This window comes from Malus domestica, chromosome 08 (genome assembly GCF_042453785.1).
Source record: "Malus domestica chromosome 08, GDT2T_hap1".
Classification (NCBI taxonomy): domain Eukaryota; kingdom Viridiplantae; phylum Streptophyta; class Magnoliopsida; order Rosales; family Rosaceae; genus Malus; species Malus domestica.
The window spans coordinates 14,599,803-14,616,425 of NC_091668.1; the positions used below are offsets into that span (position 1 = coordinate 14,599,803).

Below are 16,623 nucleotides of genomic sequence, written 5' to 3' on the forward strand. Positions count from 1 at the left end.
GTAGCAGCGGTGGAGGATTTGGAGCAGCCGCGTTGAGTGGAGGATTTGGAGCAACCGCGTTGAGTGGATATCATATATCCCAAAAGTCACTTGATTCATCCAACATTGGTATTTACTAAACTTGGCATACAACCGATGTTCTCTTAATTTCTTTAATACCAAGTTAAAACGTCGAACATGGTCCGCTTTTGACTTAGAATATACTCGAATATCATCAACGAAAACAATAACAACCTGTCTAGGTATTGCTGGAATACTTGATTCATTAAACCCATGAAAGCAGCAAGCACATTCGTCATTCCGAATGGCGTCACCAAAAACTCATAAAGACCACAATGAGTCCTGAAATCAATCTTAGGAACGTCCTCACAGCCAGTCTTCAACTGATAATAACCAGACCTTAAATCAATCTTTGAAAACACACAGGCACTTCTAAGCTATTCCAACAATCATCAAAGCACGACCATGGATAACAGTTCCCAATCGTTACCCGATTCAATAGCCCATTATCAATGCATAGCCTTAATGTCCCGTCTTTCTTTTTCACAACAAAGCTAGGGCTCCCCAAGATGTTGTATCAATTTAAATGGAATCTTTATCAACCAATTCCTGCAACTGAATTTTCAATTCCCTTAATTTAGCAGGAGCCATTCGATAATATAAAATTTGTACTTGGAAACAAATCAATGGTGAACTCCACATCTCTGCCTGGCAGCAACCCAGGTAACTCATCCGGAATTACAACAGGAAAATGTCTAACCAACTTTTACATTTTCCACACCACTCAGTGTAACATCATTTAGCACTATATGAGCTAAGTATCTTTGGCAGCTTTTCGATAATAATCTCTTGCTCTTACAACAGAATAATGGCATACCTCATTTCACTTTGCTCACCCACAAAAGTAATCTCTGGTGAGTCAGGACGATGGAAAGTAATTGATTTCCCGTAGCACTTTATATTGGCATGATCATAATACAGCCAATATGTGCCTAGAATAGCATCGAAATCCACCATATCTAAAGGGATAAGATTCACTGGCATAACTATATCTTCCACCATCACCAGACACCCTGAAAGCACAATACTATCATATAATGACTTACCTGCTTACTTATTTAACGAATCCAACGAATAAGTCATTAATATTACGGTCTGCAGCCCGCAATACTGATAACTCACTGTTGTCTCGATAAGTAAGTAACAATTCATGAGGGTGCAATATTATCATCTTGTTCTTCATTGGGAAATACATATGCAGCTACGCTCGTGCTCATTCACTACTTCCTTTGGTAACATCGTCCATAACCTAAGATTTCTGCATCACAACCAATGAACTCTAGCAAAGTGACCAAAATGATTAACGTATCCATAATCAAGTCCGAATGATTCTGAGCATCTTGTAGTGACATGTGATTAACACGTCCTTAGTTTGTTGTCGTCCCTTACAACCTCTATTAGCTTGATTACTTCACCCATGCACATCACAGCTTAACTGACCATAACTACTAGATCCAGGAACCTGCTAGATCAACACTAGTGATGGCAAAGAAGACTATTGGGCATCTACTGATTCTAGGGACAATTTGCAGTTCTATGTCCCATTGTTCACATGTAAAACATCCACTGCTTCTTCGTCTACACTCTCCAAAATGTCTATTATTTTACCTAAGGCACAAAGTACATTTCCTTTACCAATATATCCCTGCTTCGGGGATCTGGGACCTCCAGTGAATCTACCACCTCTTCTCAGACCAGTAGCACTAAAACTCCCACTAGAAGAACTAGAATTAGCTCCACTTCTTTTGAAGCTCTGAGTTTTACGAAGTCCTTGAGATGACTGACCTTAACTTTTATCATTTTTCCTCTGATTCCCATTCTTTTCCTCTTCTTCATCACTATTGCTGAACATATTCTCAGAGTCTTCAACAAAATCTCGTAAAACTCCGGGTAATAAACACAATGGGTAGTGGTCACCAAAGAACGCCACTTCTTTTTATTACTCAGCTTAAAATGACGTATCATCTCAACCGGATTAACAGCAACATCTGAATGGTAACAAGACAAGTCAATAAACCTTCTATAGTGCTCGCTCGTTGACATCTTTCCTTGTCTCAAATTTGTAAACTCTTGCTTCTTACCATTCATATATGCCAGAGGAATAAATCTTTTCTTAAACAATTCCTTAAACAACTCTCAATCAACAATTTCCTCTGGCGTCAATTGAAAAGCCTCCTATCTCCACCAGGATGCAGATTCAATACTCAGAAACCAAGTAGTTGCCTCGATCCACCTTTCCCAAAAGAAGATTCACTAGACTTTGCATAACGCAAAACGTCTTTTCCAAATGATTAAGCCATCGCTCTGCTCCCTCAAGTCCTTCATTTTCCATAAAGTAATTCAGCTTCAGCTTATAACAAGTCTCAAGAGGATTCCTTAATAATAGCTTCCCATAACTAAGCTATATCAGAAAAACTAGGCTCACTGAATGACGTGGCTCTCTACAAGGCGGTATAGTTCTGACACAAGACACTAGTAAAGTCTAAAGATATACAGGACTGCAACCTAGGCTCTGATATCAAACTGACACACCCCGACCAGAGTCGAGACGTGCTAGCCGTCACGTGAGAGTGACGTAGCCATGAGCGCAAAGTGGAAGCGATAAAGAGTAAGAGAAACACTAACAATTTAAAACCAAGTGATTAACAATCCCGGTTAAGAAAGGGTACAAGTTGCAGTCAAGTAGGACAATTACTAAGATACAACACCAGAGGGTGAATCCTACATTTTCGGGGTCTGTCAGAACACCATTGAATTCCTAGTGGCCACCAAACTCTGCTAACTAGAACCTGGAGAGGCGAAAAACAAAGTTGAGTGGGTCAGTAAAACACATTTACATGAAAACCTTATTTTCCCTTAAATATACTAACCCTTCGCCGTAAAACAAGTATAATTTTTCCCATAATTAATATATAAGAATATACATAAATATATATGTGTAATTATATCACTCCATTCATTCTTCACATAATCATAAACATATGTATGCCATGCCAAAATATAACAAAGTAAACAATCCAGGTAAGAATGATTTCATAAAAATATGATATGTTAGCCGGAACCCCTGTGGTAGTCTGTACGGCTGAATTCATAGCTCAAAAGTCAATATAGCCGGAGTCACTACAATGATCTATACGGCAATATAGCACACAAGTCGGAACCACTAAAAAGGGGTTTGTACAACAATAATTGGTGTAATATAATTATGCTCAATACTCCTCTCACATAATAGTCGGGCGATAAATCGCTAGTCAACTACGAGTCGGAATCATAAATAAGGTCTGTACGGAAAGATTGTGCACCTAAATTGGATCCAATGTGAGCATATGGTGCGGGAGGTGACATAATAAACAGGCCTGTATCATATCTCTGGCTAAATCACAATCACTCTAGGTGCAGTTTTATGAGCTCAACATTTTTCAATCACATATCACATATCACATCATTGACAATTCACATAATCAAAACATATCTCACCTGAGCTTACTTGGGCCTCCACAACATCATGCGACAATATGCATAATTATGATAATGCATATACTAAAATAAAATATAGGCATTGGCATAGCATGGCATTTAAATCACATTTCCTTTAAATACGTTTTCTGGGAAAAACGTCAAGTGTGTGTATATATATACTGAAAATAACTGCCCACTCACAGATATGTCGATGGGTCGTAGCCCCCTAGCCTCGATTGATTACGCACGTCCTGAGAATAGGTCTCACCTATAGGCGTAATAACCGAATAAACGTTATGTAATGCACATAATCAACAATAGTTAATAACTTCTCATATATTGCTCAATTTGGGTATATGAATATACCATAGTGACCTACACAACCTCAGGATCATCCCCAAATTTTTAGAATATTTTTCCTAGCTCCCATACGCCGTCACGCGCCAGGCAAGGCATGGCCAAACGCGCCCCCCACGCGCAGCCATGTGCCAAGCACACTGATGGTGTCAACTGACGCCGTCAGGTATATTCCGGAATATTCCGTTTATTCCTTAACAAAACTTAACGGCTTGAACTAATGCCGTTAGAATATTCCGTTAAACTTAACGGAATATCCTCTCGTTTTCTACCTTCAGCTCCGGCGACAGTCGTCGTCGTCGGAAAACTAGGTAATTTGCAAAACTCTATAACTCACTCGTTTTTCATCCATTTTCTACGAAATTACCACCAAAATGAAGCTTGGGACATAAGGAAGAGAAATATACCACTTTAAAGCCCCAAAGTCGACTGAATCACACTGGAGAAATTCCACAAAAATTGGCCAACCCTTAAACTTGTGATCTCGACGTCCAAAACACTCCAACGATACACACAGAGCTTCATGACAACCTTCTAAAGCTCCCTATGAGCTTGAAATCCCCTAAAAACCTCACAATAATTAGTGTATGAACAGTACCTCATTCGGGGTTAAGGTTTTCACGTGATTTCGAAGTATTTCTTACCTGAAAATGATATAGATGAACTCAGGAGGTTACAAGGATTCCAAATCTCCCCTTTTTACCTTCGATCCGTGCTTGAAAGTTTGGTTTCTAGATCGTCTGTACGTTTTATACGGAAAAGAAACAGAAAATCGAGAGGGATGAGAAAGAGAGAAGACACAAGGAAGAGAGAGAGCTGATGTGTGTGTGTGTGGTCCTAAAGTCACTAACCAAAACTAAGAAAATCTTAGTTCTAATTAGGTCACCAATCCCAAATAATTAAACCAATACATATCACACACACATTATTCAACGTCCAAGGGTATTTCTGTCTTTTCATAATTTCAAAAATAACTTCCCAGGACGAGTTGTGACACCTCCCCACCAGCACCTAGCGTCTTTTATAACCTTGATTCTGCTAGACAAGCCGATAATGGGGGTTGATACTTAGGCGGTGGGAGGTGATACTTGGGTTAATTCCTAGCATGTCCACGTACGACCAGATGAATACACTAGAGTAGGCTCTCGAGAAAGCTACAACTCTTCCCGAACTTTTTCCTTCAACTTGGTACCAATTTTTACAGCCCTCGTCGAGTGTTCCTCCAATAGGATAACAATTTCCAACTTTTTGATAAGTTCAGGATGTTCCCGTCTTTCATCGTCTCTAGAGTCGGGGGCCGTTGATCGACAAAGTAGAAACACGCGACCAAGTTGTATGCGTATTCCCAAAAATAATGCCAAACTGTTAATGCTAAAAAATGGTGAATCTAATAAAGATTGAATGGATCAAGTGTTGATTTTTAATGGACTTGGGCTTTGCAACTAATGAAAATGAATGCAAGGCCTAAGTGGTTCTGTCACATCCTGGCCCGGGCCCCCATCACATCCCGGGCTTGACTCCACCGTAGCACGATATTGTCCGCTTTGGGCCCCGACCACGCCCTCACAGTTTTGTTTCTCGGAACTCACATGAGCATAACTTCCCAGTGGGTCACCCATCTTGGGAATGCTCTGGCCCCTTTCTCGTTTAACTTTGAAGTTCTTACAAAACCCGAAGCCAGTGAGCTCCCAAAAGGCCTCGTGCTAGGTAGAGATGAGAATATACACATAAGGCTTATAGGATCCACTCCCCTAGGGCGATGTGGGATGTCACAATCCACCCCCTTAGGGGCCCGACGTCCTCATCGACACACTTCCGGCTAGGGATTAGCTCTGATACCAAATTGTCAGACAACCGTGTGACCACCCCAGTCGGTTGTTACAACGGTTGAGAACGATCATCTACTGCTTAAATGATCCAAGGATCACAAAGCTGTTAATCACGCTTTAATTGCACGGTCATGGTTCATCCACCAGACTGGGGTTCCTGTCTCCTTAGAAATCAAGGATACAAAGGTATAACCTATAGAACAGATCCTGTTCAAGTAAGGTCGTACGGTGGAGTCAAGCCCGGGCCCCCACAAATTGTCACATCCCAGCCCGGGCCCCCACCACATTACAGGCTCGACTTCGTCGTAATACGATATTGTCCGCTTTGGGCCCCGACCACGCCCTCACAGTTCTGTTTCTGAGAACTCACAAGCAACTTCCCAGTGGATCACCCATCATGGGAATGCTCTAGCCTCTTTCTCGCTTAACTTCGGAGTTCCTATAGAATCCAAAACCAGTGAGCTCCCAAAAATCCTCGTGCTAGGTAGAGATGAGAATATACATATAAGGCTTACAGGATCCACTCCCCTGGGCGATGTAGGATGTCACAATCCACCCTACTTAGGGGCCCGACGGTCCTCGTTAGCACACTTTCGACCAGAGATTGGCTTTGATACCAAATTGTCACATCCCGACCCAAGCCCTCATCACATCCCGAGCTCGACTCCATCGTAGCATGATATTGTCCGCTTCCACGCCCTTACGGTTTTGTTTCTGAGAACTCACGAGCAACTTCCCAGTGGGTCACCCATCCTGGGAATGCTCTAGCCCCTTTCTCGCTTAACTTTGGAGTTCCTACAGAATCCGAAGCCAGTGACCTCCCAAAAGGCCTCGTGCTAGATAGAGATGAGAATATACATATAAGGCTTACATGATCCATTCTCCTGAGCGATGTGGGATATCACAGGTTCGCCCTCAAAATTGGGTTATATCCACTGAGTTTCCTTTTATTTATGATAAATTATATTCCAAGTGGTTGTCGGCTAGAACAATATGTTTCTCCCTCAATTCGTCCGACCCTTTTCTAAAGGATTCTTGGCCTTCTTATATAGGCAATTTCTTGAGTCCATTTTCCCTATAACCTTGTCACTTTCTAGTCTTTCCTTGCATTTAATGCTCATAATGTACTAACTTTGTCACGCCCCGACCCACGAATAAAGACTATTCACAAGTTAGGGTGTGAGCCATATCTTAGCTATAGAAATAAATTCTACAACCAAGATATGGTGGAAAATAAAATTAAAATTATTTGGAACTGATTACACAATACATCATGTAACAAAATCTTACATAAAATTTATCAAATACGCAACGAAATAACTATGGTGCACAAATTAATTCACAACAAGAACTACCAATTAAATAATAATTAAATTGTAACAATTCTTTCAAATACATGAAATATACGCAAATAGATGGATTAATGTACTCACTCCCTTCTAACCCAGCTAACACACACCTAAGGCATCAAAGTCTGCAAGTCCCATATCATGCTTATACCACTTGGCTCCAAATATCTTAGAATATGAGTTAACTCCCGTTCGTCCCTTAAACCCAATTTTTGTAATTAAATTCTCAGTTTCCACTTTATTATACAGGCACTTCCCCCGATGCCCAATTGTATATTCAAGCTCTTCCCCCAGTGCCTGACATATACAAGATTTCATTATTTTATAATCAACCAATTTGTATACTCAAGCCCTTCACCCGACGCCTGACATAGACAAAGCTCATTATTTTATATTCAAGACAAACTTCAGCCATTGAATATCCTCACAACTTAAACACAATTTAACTATTTTTCTTACTTTACAAGAATGCTTATGTATATGCCATGTAACAAGGATATCAATAATCACATGCTCTATAACATCTACAACACTAATCAAACTGTTAGTAGCCAAAATTGTATTATATCTACAACACTAATCAAATTGTTAGTGCCCAAAATCGTATTATATTATCAATAATATATGGTATGGATAACACACAACAATCTAATTGAGAATTATTACTTTACCATTTTACTCCATCTCTCTCTAGGTGATGTTGATGCATAAACTCATTTAAGTTCCATAGAGCAATTCTGTTAGGTAAGTTCTCATGCATTTTATGGGATTTGTCCCCCTTATTTTATAGCATTCTCAAGGGAAGCAAATGGATATTTTTGATGGTTTGGTGCGAGTGCTCTCATAACAATGATCTCAAAATGTAAATGCATAAACAACACAAGATTTAAGTGGTTCGCCAAATCAACTACATCCACTGGGGTTTTCTTTCATTGTATTTCACTATATTTGAGGGACTTACAAAATGAAAGATGGCTTAAAGCCTTTACATAATGTAAAGTAAATGGGAAAATGAGAAAAGTGATATGGGAAGGAGATGAGGTTTTTTTATTCTTATTTCCCCGTGTGTTGTTGTTGGTGGTGAGGTGGTGTTTCCCTTAGCTCTTCTCTTTTATTTATAGAGAATGAATCATATCAAGGCTGCTACTTATGGATGTTAAAGATCTTCAAACATGTCTACACTTGCATTTCAAATCCACCCGTTCTCACCTCATTGGAAGATTTGGAACAAAATTGAATAGAGAATATTGTAACCAAATGATTAAGATTCCTCTTAGCCTTGTGAATCAACACTCTAAAACCACAAAAATTGCCAACTCATGCACTTAGGCACACGTACATAGTCTATGACCCTATATAGACTCACACCTCTCCAAGTTTGGGGGATGAATTATCAACAATCATTAACTCTTACATTCTTAATGATTATAAACTTGCCAATTCACCATTAAATAGTCTTCCACCTCGTATTCTAGGGTGGGGAATGATACCTACTCTTTACTCTCTAATGATTGTCAAAATAACACCTTACCTTCATGAGAAAAATCAAGCCAAACTCATCATAATCCCCTTCTCCAATTCAAACTAAAAATATCTCTAATTACATATGAACATGAAATAAATACTAGCTAGTTTTTTGAACTAATTTTGTAGCAAAAAGGGTTTTACATTGAGACTATTTTACATATTGAAAGTAGGTTCTTGCATAAAAGAAATCTAATAAAATCATTACGTAAAAATAATTACCCACATACACACACACACACACACATATATATATATAACTTTTTTTTTAATACGGGGTATTACAAACTTGGCCTACGAGTTGTCCTCCTCTTCTTTGGCCGACACATGGCAGCAAAATGGCTTCTGCATAGATCCACTTGCATCCCGTTTTGGAACGAGGTGAGGGAGCACCTTGCTCGGCCCAATAGTTAGTGGGAGTCCGTACATGAAAGTCAAACTTGTCAACCTTTATGTCCTTTCATAGGCTTTCTGTCTTTTGTTTAACTATCATTTGGCTCAAAGTAAACATTTAAGTAGGTTTGTCTCCTCTGCCCCTGGGTCTTATGCCTAAAAGTTGTCAGAGGCGACTTCACCCCTCAATGCTCGGAAAGGGCTTCCTGGAGGAACTCAGAGGCCTGAGCCTTTCGAAGCGCTTGGCCTCACTTTTCCCATGTTCTCTAGGCCTTGACTTTCCTTTGAGCCCGTGTTCCTTTGGCCTTATCGGGGTTGAAAAGAATCTTGCGTTATCAACCAATAAGATGAAAACTAAAAACAATTGTAATAATATTTTAATCGATAATGTAACTATAGGGCTTAAATGTTAATAAAATAAATATTTGAAACATCTATTGGAAAAAAAGAAGATTTACCATTTATATTCAATTGGCCACAAACTGCTCTAAAATTTGAATTATGTCACATAATAAACATAATAAATTAGTATTGAAATTATCATCAACAAAAATCAATTCAAAAACATCTTGTTTATAAAAGAAATATCGTTATCAAAATTACTAAATATTGACTTTTCCAGCGAGACAAACATTTTTATTATAACGACACCATGGTGAGTCTCGTGACAACTGCAAGAAACTACCCAAGATAATTGAATTATATTTAGTCGTTGTAGAAAACACCATTTGCCAAGTCAACGTCATCAAATCGGCAAAATTGACTCGTGTCCAAGCCCAATTCAGCAAATCTCACTAACTAATCTTATATAACCCAGTTGACCAGTTGGGTCGGGGCCCATTTACCTGGCCAATTCGAACCCGCCCCAGACAAGGTCGGACTCCCAATCGAACTGAATTCATTCTTCCATTCAATTCCCCAACTTTGAACTCTCTCTGAACGTATAGAGAGACTCCGAGGGAGATTAGAGATGTTGGGTTCGGGCAAGAATTCGATATTGCCGGTGTCGGATCCTCCGAGTGACCAGGAGAGAGAGAGACTCATTGGAGCTGACGACGATGAGAAGTTCTTCAGAGGATCCGCCATGACCAGACGTGGAGCCTACGCTGCAATCTCTTACATGGCTTGCGCAGGTAAATTACACGTCGCTCTAATTTTTCGTTTGCTGCAATTTTGGAAACTTTTGATTCCCAGAAATTAAAGTTTCAAACTTTAAAGAAATTGAAATTATTAAAAATCTTGAAGAAAATTAAAAGCTTAAATGGGCTTGATTGTGTTGATATGAATTTGGGTTTTTTCATTCCTAGCGCGTATTCTGGTAGCTAAAAGCGTTTATGACTAAGTTTGGTAGAAAACCTTAGAAGTGTGACTCGTAGAAGCGTTTTCTGGAGAAGCACATGTCAGATGCTTCTTCAGGAAGCACTTGGATACTTTATAAAAAATTCAATGTGTTTATAAGAAAAAACACTTTTGGCAGAAGCGCTTACGAGTAGCTGTATCCGAAAAGTTGCGAAAGGGGTAATAGGAGACTCCAAGGGTTTTGCTACACATCAAAAGGAATTTTGGTGGTGGAAAGAGGGGTACAGGATAAAGGTCAAAGCTAAGAAGGAATGTTGTAAAGCCAGAAACAAGGATAGAACCGATGAAATCTGTGAAAATTATAAAATAGTGATGAAGGAGGCGAAAAAAGCAGTGAGAGAAGCAAAGCTAGTGGCTTTTGACAATACATATAAGCGTTTAGATACCAAAGAAGGAGAGTTGGAAATCTTTAAACTAGCTAGAGCAAGGGAAAGGAAGACAAGTGACTTGAACCAAATAAAGTGCATCAGAATTGAGAATTGGAAATGTTTCTAGCTACGAAGGATGCGGTTAAAGACAGATGGAGATCTTATTTTAATAATCTTTTCAATGAAGAACACGAGGGGAGTATTTCTTTAGAGGAGTTGAGTAACTTAGGTAGAAATCAATGTTTTAAAAGACGCGCCCCGAGGCGCGCCTAGACGGCTTTGGAGGCGGGGCGGGAGTGATAACGCCTCTGCCTAGTGGGAGTTTTTTTTTTGGTTTTTTAAAGACCTAATCCAAAACGACGTCGTTTTGGCCAAGTCTTTAATTTTTTTTAAATGACTTGGCCCAAAACGACGTCGTTTTGGCCAAGTCTGTTACTCTTATATCTAAAACCATGCTGTTTCCTCTGTTTTTCTCACCTCTTTCCTCTGTTTTTCTCAGCAATTCCCTATTATTTAAGGTCCCATAAGGCTTCGCCTCACGCCTAGGCTGGGCTATCCCTCGGACGCCTCGCCCACGCCTCACGCTTTTAATACATTGGTAGAAATTACTTGTTATGCCGCCCAATCAGGAAGGAAGAAGTGGTTGTAGCTTTGAAAATGATAAAGCATAGAAAAACAATGGCCCTTGATGATGTACCGATCGAAGTGTGGAAGGTCTTGGGAGAGACGGACACGGCTCACAAACCTTTTCAATAAGATTTGGAAAACGAAGAAGATGCCAAATGAGGGGCGAAAAAGTACTTTGGTGCCTATCTACAAGAATAAAGGCGACATACAAAATTGCATGAACTGTATGGGTATTAAGTTTATGAGTCATACAATGAAGCTTTGGGAGAGAGTAATTGATTATAGACTAAGGCAAGAGTCACGGGTCTTAAACAATAAATTCGGGTTTATGCTAGGGCACTCAACCGTGGAGGCAATTTATTGCTCTCGAAGATTGATGAAACGATATAGAGATATGCAAAAGGATTTTCACATGATCTTTATAGATTTGGAAAAATCGTATGATAGGGTCGCAAGAGAAATTCTTTAGAGTATCCCAGAGAAGAAAGGAGTACGAGTAGCATATATCCAAGTACTCCTTTGTATGATGGAGCAAGAACTACTATAAAAACTCATGAACAACAGACCGAAAGCTTTCCCATATAGGATTACTCAACGCTCAAACTTAAGTCCTTACCTTTTTACATTGGTAATGGATGAGTTAATGGGACATATTCAAGATAATATCTCTTGGTGTATGCTTTTCACAGACAACATAGTGTTGATGGATGAAACTTAGGAGAGAGCAAATGCTAAGCTTAACCTTTGGTGGGAAGTGTTGGAATCTAAAAGTCTGCACCTAAGTAGGTCAAAGACAGAGTATATGAAGTGCAAGTTTAGTGTGAGGGGGGTCCAAATGAGATAGGGGTTACGATTGGAGATAAAGAAGTACCAAAGAGCGGACACTTTTGCTATCTTGGATATATCTTGCAGAAGACTGGAGAATTGGATGGAGATCTCAACTATAGAATACAAGCTGGATGGATAAAGTGGAAGAGTGCATCGAGTGTGTTGTGCAACCATCGCATTCCACTAAAGCTCAAGGGAAAACTTTATAGGATGACAATAAGGCCAACAATGCTTTATGGTGCAGAATGTTAGGCTGTCAAGCATCAACACATGCAAAACATGAGTGCAGCGGAGATGAGAATGCTTCGTTAGATGTGTGGGCACACGAGAAATGACACGATTAAGAATGAGGATATCCGAGACAAAGTAGAAGTAGTTGTCATTGAAGATAAGATGAGAGAACGGTGAAGGTGGTTTGAACATGTGAACTAAAGACCGACAGATGCTTCAGTTAGAAGATACGATTATGAGACAGAGGCTCAAGGAAAAAAAGGTAGAGAAGACCTAGGAAGACTTTGAAAGAGAATCTAAGAAAAGACATGGAGTACTTGGAGTTAACAGAAGACTTGGCGCAAACTAAGCGCAATTGCGTTCTAGGATTCATACAACCGACCACACTTAGTGGGATAAGGCTTTGTTGTTGTTGTTGCTGCTGCTGTTTACGGGTAGAAGTGCTTTCTAGAGAAGCAATCCCAAACGAGTGTGAAAATTTTGAAGACTGTTGACTTGTTAGTTAATTGTTCCCGTTTTGTTTTGTAGTGCTGTTGGTGATGTTCAACAAGGCAGCTCTGTCTTCTTATAAATTTCCAAGTGCAAACGTTATCACACTCTTTCAGGTATTTTCCCAAACGCATCTTACATTAATCTTTCGTCTTTTGGTCGGAATTTATGTCTGCTGCCAGCTTTCTTGTGCTGTTCTAGTGCAAAATTCGTTTCTTTCAGTAAAATTAAGGCACTGTCTAACCTCATATTGTTGTGGGCTTTGTTTTGAATGCTTTTCGTGCGTAACTTCATGGTTTGCCCTGCATATTGAATAGCCAATGATAAATAAATAAGACATTTTCCTTTTTTATGGTTGCTACTGCAGATGATATGTTCGTGTGGTTTTCTCTACACCTTGAGACGGTGGAACATGATTTCTTTCACATTAGGTGAATCTTCTATCATTTATGACATCAACGCCACTACACTTTTACCATTAAAGACATTGAAGAAAACCCTTCCTCTTGCAGGAGCCTATTTGATGTACATGGTATGCATCTTGTAATCTAGTATTGATGGGTAACTATTAATCAGTAGCTTTCTTGTATTTATGATTAATGTTTGCCCATTCATTTATTTCTCCTTGAAAGCTAGCCTCCATGGAGTCTGTCCGCGGGGTAAATGTTCCCATGTACACCACCCTCAGGAGGACTACTGTGGTATTTACAATGGTTATGGAGTATATTTTGGCTGGGCAGAGATATACATCTCCTATTGTTCAAAGGTAAGTAGCCCTTTGTATGTAATTTATTTTGTATATGCTGATGATAATATGTATAGATCATTTGCTCTTCTAAATATAGGTAAAGAATTGTATAGTTTCATTTTGATTCGATGAAAGTTCTGAACGTTGATCTGTTGGCACTTTTGTTTGTGCTCGTGAATTGGTCCAGTGAGAGAGTTCAATATTAACCCATGAGCGAATGTGATGAAAAATGGTTCTACATTATGTGTTTACTTTATGGCCATCTACCTGATTTTCTCATTTAACTGAATATATTAAGGTTGTTATCAGTGTCGGCGTGATTGTTCTTGGTGCATTTGTTGCCGGATCTCGGGATTTGTCATTTGATGCCTATGGCTATGGTGTAGTTTTCTTATCCAACATCACGACAGCAGTATATCTTGCAACCATCGCCCGTATTGGTAATACTTCAACATTTTATCTTCGGAGAAATCCAATGCATTCCACTTTGCTAGGTTGACAGGTTTCTATGCTATTGACTGTTAGTTTAATTTTCTCAGGGAAATCCAGTGGCCTTAATAGTTTTGGCCTCATGTGGTGTAATGGTAGTAGAAAACATCCTGACTCAACCTGTGCCCTTTTGGGTTTTTTTTAACTTTTGTGCATTATTTGAATTTCATTTAATTGAATCAAGCTGTGACACAAATGGTATTGTTTCTCTATGGTAGGATTCATATGCGGACCAGTTTTGCTGTTTTTGACTTTTATTCGTGGTGACTTGAAGGCAACAATCGACTTTCCTTATCTCCTTTCACCTGGTTTTATGGTACATTCTTTACCAATGCCAATCTTCTCTGCTAATGCATGCACACTCAATAGTTCATAATGGTATTTACTGAAAGAAAAGAAAAAAGAACTATTTGTAAGCAGCATTTTACATCTTCCCTATGGGTTTCCGGCATTTCACGAATTCAGTCGACATCAATTACTCGAGTACAACATGCTTATTCGTCTTGCAGTACTTAAATACAACTTCCAAGTAACTCCCGTGGTTTTGATTGAGGTCCACTGTTGTTTTCTGTTTTTCTCCCGCCCTTTGGCAGGCGGTCTTGCTTTGTTCCTGCATACTGGCATTCTTCTTGAACTACAGCATATTCCTTAACACAACTCTAAATTCAGCTCTTACGCAGACAATTTGCGGTAACTTGAAGGTTTTTGTAGCCTATATTCCCATCTCTTAGATATATTACAACATAACTTAGCAGCCGCTGTATGAATTTCTTCCGGTGGTGTGACCATACTTTTCTGGTCACTAAACTGTTACAGGATTTTTTTACCATTGGACTTGGTTGGATGCTATTCGGTGGCCTTCCATTTGATATCGTAAGTGCAAACTACTCTCCGCTCTAACAAAATAACTTTTTCACTATTTATTTAGAGATTTGAGTATTTTTACCGTTTCGTTTTTGGCAGTTGAATGTCATCGGTCAATTTCTCGGTTTCCTTGGCTCTGGGTTGTATGCCTACTACAAGCTCATAGGGAAGTAACATATTCAACAAATGTCTACTTCTCTCACCTGAAGACGATTAGTTGCTGCCCTTGTTTGCCCCACCAATTTTGGTTTTGCGATTGTTGGGCTCTCGGAGTGAGATGTGCAGCGTTAGGACCGGAGACATCCGCTCGGTGGTGGATTTAACTGTTAACTGGAAATGAAGCCTGCTTCTTTTCCGTGTATGTATTCTTCTATACCGATCGGTAAGTGTTAGAAACCACGGCTGCACAATTTGGCATTGCCGGCTGCTTGGCGATGTAATTTGTTTGAGCTTTGACATTGTATACGATGAATCTTCTCCGTTTTTCTCATATTTTCAGTCACATACGCTCAAATTTTGAAGCGGCGTCGCGAAAAAATTTATGAAACACAAAATGTAGTTTCGTATATACTCTTAATCATAGTTTTTTTTTTTTGGGAACTTTAACGAAAAGCTCCTGGTACTGTTTATTTTAACGAAAAATCACATTTTTACACTAAAAAGTCAATCCTAGTACTATTCATTTTATCCTTTATTTTGTCCTTATCGTTAAAACTCAAAGTTTTCAAGTTCTTTTCATTAGTTTTCCTTTTTTTTCTTGTGCATGTGCCTGCATGTTTCTGTTAAGACAACGAATTCTCTTGTCCTTTGGAGGTTGGAAAACCAAAAAAAAATAAAAAATTGGTTTTTCCATGTCCCTCTTGCATTTAACAGAAGCTGTTACAAGAACCAAACTCGTGTGCCTGAAACTTTGCTGTTGGCCTGCCATGTTTAAATCTGAAAAATATGAACGTTGAATTATTTTTTAATTTTTTTGTTATTAGAAAAATATTATTCTATACAACCTATAATTGGGACATTTTGATATAGACGCCTCGTTTTTAAATGTCACAGACTAAACATCTATTCCTTTTGCAAATTGATTCAACATTTTTCCTACAATTTTGGTGCTTCATTTTATTTTATTAGAAGTCTATTCACGTTAGCATTCCCTTTTTTCCTCCTATTTTTATGCATCTCTTATTATGATGATTTAAGATTTTTTTTATTTTTTATTAAAATATTTATTTTAGTAAATTAAATAGAATGCAACAAAACTCATTGTTAGGTAAGTTTGGTTATATCGGTAGGTTTGATTATAATGGTCCATTTGGTTACTTGGTACATTTGAATTTTTGGTACATTTAGTTTCTTGGTACATTTTTGGTATGTTTGTTTTCAAAACATAACTTTTATTACTTTTTGTCCTAATGATGAGGAATTACTTTAATTAATTTTTTTTTTTTATAGGAGTCATCAACAATGTAAAAGTTTAAATTACTTTAATTAATTTTTTTTTTATAGAAAGAGTCATTAAAAAGTAGGAGTTTAAAGGACCAGGAAAATAAAATTTTCTAAATTGTTGGCAATTAAGGTGAAGTGAAAATGCCTTTAAATAAATTATATGTAATTTAAAAAATAGAAAATGTTGATGTGGCAATTAGTCAAAG

General features: G+C 38.6%; 1 protein-coding gene and 1 non-coding gene across 3 annotated transcripts; one reads left to right on the plus strand and one right to left on the minus strand.

Annotated features, from left to right (window-relative positions):
• Window positions 1–5,716: 5,716 nt before the first annotated feature.
• LOC114826712 (small nucleolar RNA U3) lies at window positions 5,717–5,930 on the minus strand. The gene has a single exon (XR_003775768.1). It is a non-coding gene; the product is annotated as a small nucleolar RNA U3 (small nucleolar RNA).
• A 3,841-nt stretch (window positions 5,931–9,771) lies between these two features.
• LOC103441473 (UDP-N-acetylglucosamine transporter UGNT1-like) lies at window positions 9,772–15,457 on the plus strand. Of its 2 annotated transcripts, none has more exons than XM_008380162.4 (10): window positions 9,772–10,104; window positions 12,913–12,989; window positions 13,241–13,405; window positions 13,506–13,639; window positions 13,931–14,061; window positions 14,161–14,205; window positions 14,329–14,426; window positions 14,704–14,811; window positions 14,927–14,983; window positions 15,074–15,457. In XM_008380162.4, the coding sequence occupies exons 1-10, from the start codon at window positions 9,942–9,944 to the stop codon at window positions 15,146–15,148; spliced, it is 1,053 nt and encodes a 350-aa protein (XP_008378384.1). In that variant the 5' UTR covers window positions 9,772–9,941; the 3' UTR covers window positions 15,149–15,457. The 2 variants fall into 2 exon arrangements, with proteins under 2 accessions (XP_008378384.1, XP_028962920.1); XM_029107087.2 differs by having other exon boundaries at window positions 9,838–10,104; window positions 14,704–14,800.
• The last annotated feature ends 1,166 nt before the right edge of the window (window positions 15,458–16,623 follow it).